Consider the following 4,344-nt stretch of genomic DNA (forward strand, 5'->3'; position numbering starts at 1 on the left):
TAACGGTCGGAATTTGATCGCCATTAGAGAAGGTCGTAGCGCTGGTCAGGTTTCCACACCGAATATTTGTAGTATCACACATGATAATTGTAGCGGAATTAAACAAAATAATAGAAAATCCATCGACTCATAAAAAAGAAGTCTAAATCGATTTTTTTGTATGGAATAAATAATGTGATTATTGTTGTCACAATAAGTTCTTTTCTATTCCTCACAGTATAAAGCACATACACGCTAGTTGTAGATTTTAGAAATATCTCTAGAAAACTGTTCTTTGAAATGAAAAAAGTATTACTAAAATTCAAACATTATCAAAGCAATTTTCAATGTAGGTAATTGTCTTAATAGTCATTCATAGGTATATATTATATAGGTTCGTTAAGGGGTAGGCCTAAATGAACCGTGTACTATACAAAAAGGGTAGATAGTGATGTTAGCTTTTTTTATTTGTAGATGTATTCGGTTTCACATTTTTTTAAATAGGTATGTAATACTAAATAACAGTTATTGAGATAAATAAAATTACGATTATTATCAAATATATAGGTATATATAATTTAATAAAACAGTGCTTCTAGTTCATTAGATTCAAAATCTTATCACCTCGAATGAACGCATTTAATGGTAGACCTATAGACCTTCCCCTAATGTTTATACATACCGTATTACTCGTATATGCCCTTACTAATCGAAATTCTTCCAGATTTTCTGCGCCAAAGATGATACAGGGGAATGATATTTATTTTCAAAGTTCAAACTTTTTTCATCAAAAGTAGCCAATCGAGATTAGAAAAATGTATAATACGATCAATAAAATTAATACGGAGCACATCTGTAAACTCTCTCTATTAAAAGTCTACTTAGTATAATATATAAAAAAAAAATGATACCTTTAATTTAGGTTACTCTAATTCAAAAATAGCCAAATTACATTCCTTTTGATTGAGCAGATACAGTTTAATTACGGAGAGTTCCACTATGCGGTTACGGATATAGCGAGGCGAATTATCTAACGGTTGTGAACTACCTAACAATAAGTTTGTACCTATACGGGCCGAATTGTGTTTATCTTTTAAATGCCACATATAAAGCTTGTTAAGTAGTTTATTTAGTCAATAAAAAAAACTAATTAAATAAAAAAAAATAACTTCATGTTTTATATAAAAGAAAATTACCATTTCAATTCTCGTAAATTAAACAATTTCGTTATACAAGTACCTGTAATTTTGCTACACTCTCATTTTACTAGCTTATTTACAGTGTTTCAGAATAGAATAGCTCTTGTTAATAGAAAGTAAATAATAATAATAACCTTAATGACTGTTATCACGTATCGGGTAGTCAGACTTATTATGAACTGCCGACGCCGTGTTGAACAAACACATCACATATCAACATTTTTATATATGTTATATATTAACCAAAACTATTAGGGATCAAGCCTACCGCAGTCTCCTGGTTTACTTTTGGTTTTGTTATCTATGTTTCAGTCACTAGAGAGTCAGTCAGAACAACAGGAATTGAAATAAATTTTAATCCAATCTTATATTATGAGATCCTACCCACATATATATTGAAATTACTACTTGCAGGTATAAATATCTACTTCTTGAGTACAAGTATCACATTGCACAGCGCAGCAGTTCGCCATCCTGCATCTACATCTAAAGTGTATCGTCTTTTTAGTAGTGATGTATCCTCTACCACAACATAAAGTGGCACAATTATTTCTATCCTTACACACTCTGCCTTTTGTACTAATGCATAAATTAGGTGTTTTGTGTAGATAAACTAATTTCGTCCTATCAACTTTGAGTTTATTTCTTAATTTCGGCGTAATTGCCCTCTTGACGGTGTAGTTAAGGATTTTTTGTTTCACGGCATGGTGGAAATGTTTTTTCAATAATCCCATTGCAGAGTTGAATGGTCCAAGCCTCTTCCAACATGTTTTTGTTGTACATGATCCGGAAAAACCATGACACTTGCAGACCTCCCTCATTTGTTCTCCCATAGTATCGATTCCAACTACGACGTCTTGTTTCAGAACTTGACCAATTTGGTCGGTACCGGCTTGCTTGAATTCCAAGAAGTTTCTCGTTACACGCTTTCCTTGTTTGAAATCGTCGCCACAACCGCCAATTTTCCAAGAAGAATTTTTACCAAAGCTGCCATAGCACGAACATCGTGTCAAATCTCCTGATGCACACGCTTTAGCCACAGCGTGAGTCATAGAAGCCGCTAGCAATGCGTGAACGAACGCTGTCTCTCTGTATATTTTATTAAAAATATTCCTTTTCACTTTCCTGTTGAAAACTAAAGAACAATTCCATCTATCATAGCGAAAAGCCTCCTCGCAAGCGGCGATTGCTTGATTTCTTGCTATTTGCAAGAATTTCGGGAGACTCGGGTTCCTTTTGCACATTTTTGCTTGTCGAGACGAAGGCGTAATTAATTTACATGCCCCAGGATAAATAACTTGAGATTTATCTGTGAATAATGCTTCTACGGTCTTTTGTAGTACAGGCTGATATCTGTAAACATTAAATAACACAGGCTGATTCAATTATCACTTTTAATACGACTAATACAGTAGTGGTCTTTATTTTAATATTAATTATACCATTTAATAATATAATTATAATAGCATAAAACATTACGCACAGTGTAGATGTATTTTTCACCTTTTATACTATTGATGACTGTCAGTTTATCAATGAATGACTGAATATAATTCCCCAAGTCCGTAACGTTACCTATACTGAACTTTTTAATGTATTACGTAAATTATATTATTTAAAATACAATAACTAATTTATACAATCAGATATGAAGTTAAATAATTCAGAAACAACAGATGAAATGTAAAAATACCTATTTATATTTTATAGTCTTTGTTATTTAGTATTTAGAATATATTGACTAACGATAAATTGGCACGACCACTGAAATACAATTTGAAAATGAATTATGACTTTACTATTTCATGTTTATTTTACTTATATTGTACTATAAGTTCTTTTACAGAGCATGTGTTTTTGGAATTGCGGATTCTGGAAAATTTTGAACTTTAAAGGATGTTTGGATGATAGTGCTATCTAGTCATGTATCTTATCAGTTGTAAGTAGATATAATTTGATGGAAATGATGCAATTTTATTAAAACAATAAGTAAGTAGAATTATTAATCATAGGAGTTATTTATATACATTCTAATTAACTAATACAATAAAAGTATAATTAGTCATTTTTAGGGCGTCTTTGCATGTAGAAATACATAATATATAACGCAAGTTAGTATAATAATATTATACATATACACACGCATTTTATCACTAAGTTTTTTAGTTTTTTTTTATAAGATACCATAATAAAATATTATTATCATAGTCCGTATATTTGATCTAATTTATAAAGGCCTTCTTAAATAGATCTTTTACCTAAGCTTATTTATTTCGAATAATGTTTAATTTTAGAATATCATGTCAATATTACCCCAAATTTATAAGTTAGTGCTATTCAAAACGAATATTATAAAATATATGCAAACTTACCCTTCAACATTTTTTGACACAATAATTGAAACGATAAATAACAACAGAACTGTGATGACACTACAACTAAACATGTTTACATTAATTCTATCACATGATCAAGACTTGATGGAATATCAGACAGAACTTGCATCATTGATGACATTGTAGAATGCAATGAGCCTTGGCTGGTAAGACAAAGGCACAGCCGATAGATAATCAAAATAGGGCGTGCTCAGCCCTAAAATGGTATTAGTAAACGAAGAAATCAGTGTTCACACATGACACGCACATTTAAAAGCAAACACAGTGTCTAACAGACTAGACTGGTTGCCATTTTTATCATTTTTACATCGAAATACTTACGTGGTAAAATTGTATATGGGAATACTATTCAGACTAAACAATATGAAATCTAACATCATATATTCAATATTGACTTTGTGTCTACTTTGTCATGTTGATAACTAGACCTTAGGATACTAACTCATCATTTTATGAATAATAATGGAATTGTGCTTATGTTGACGCTAACGGTAAATATGACCAGTGAAAGATAATTGACCAAGAATAAAATCTAACAAAACCTTACTGAGTAATACTGAATTACTGTAATATTAATAATATAACTCATTATTGTGTACAGAAAAAATATTTAGAAAAAAAATAGTAATAATCATTTGTAGACAGATAATATATATATTATATATACAATTAAGCCACAGTGATATAAGCAGTCAGCGTTGTATTATGTCCTTTTTCAATAGGCATGCAAATTTTTATTACTAAACCTAACAATTACATTAATACATTAT

At 30.5% G+C, this 4,344-nt stretch overlaps 1 protein-coding gene across 1 annotated transcript; it reads right to left on the minus strand.

The window, feature by feature from the left end:
• Positions 1 to 1,582: 1,582 nt before the first annotated feature.
• LOC131852694 (protein Wnt-4) lies at positions 1,583 to 3,624 on the minus strand. The gene is made up of 2 exons (XM_059203408.1): positions 3,551 to 3,624; positions 1,583 to 2,531 (listed from the first exon to the last, which is right to left on the minus strand). Exons 1-2 carry the CDS (start codon positions 3,622 to 3,624, stop codon positions 1,583 to 1,585), a joined length of 1,023 nt encoding a protein of 340 aa, XP_059059391.1.
• Between the last annotated feature and the right edge of the window lie 720 nt (positions 3,625 to 4,344).

The sequence above is a fragment of the Achroia grisella genome, unplaced genomic scaffold, assembly GCF_030625045.1.
Source record: "Achroia grisella isolate CSIRO2021 unplaced genomic scaffold, CSIRO_AGI_Agris_v1 utg856, whole genome shotgun sequence".
In the NCBI taxonomy this organism is placed as follows: Eukaryota; Metazoa; Arthropoda; class Insecta; order Lepidoptera; family Pyralidae; genus Achroia; species Achroia grisella.

Excerpts from the sequence above, each read along its gene's own strand:
- LOC131852694 (XM_059203408.1), bottom strand. The coding sequence starts at position 3,624 with ATGTTTAGTTGTAGTGTCATCACAGTTCTGTTGTTATTTATCGTTTCA. Across the intron at positions 2,532-3,550 it reads GTGTCAAAAAATGTTGAAGG|ATATCAGCCTGTACTACAAA; the intron begins GTAAGTTTGCAT and ends TAATGTTTACAG.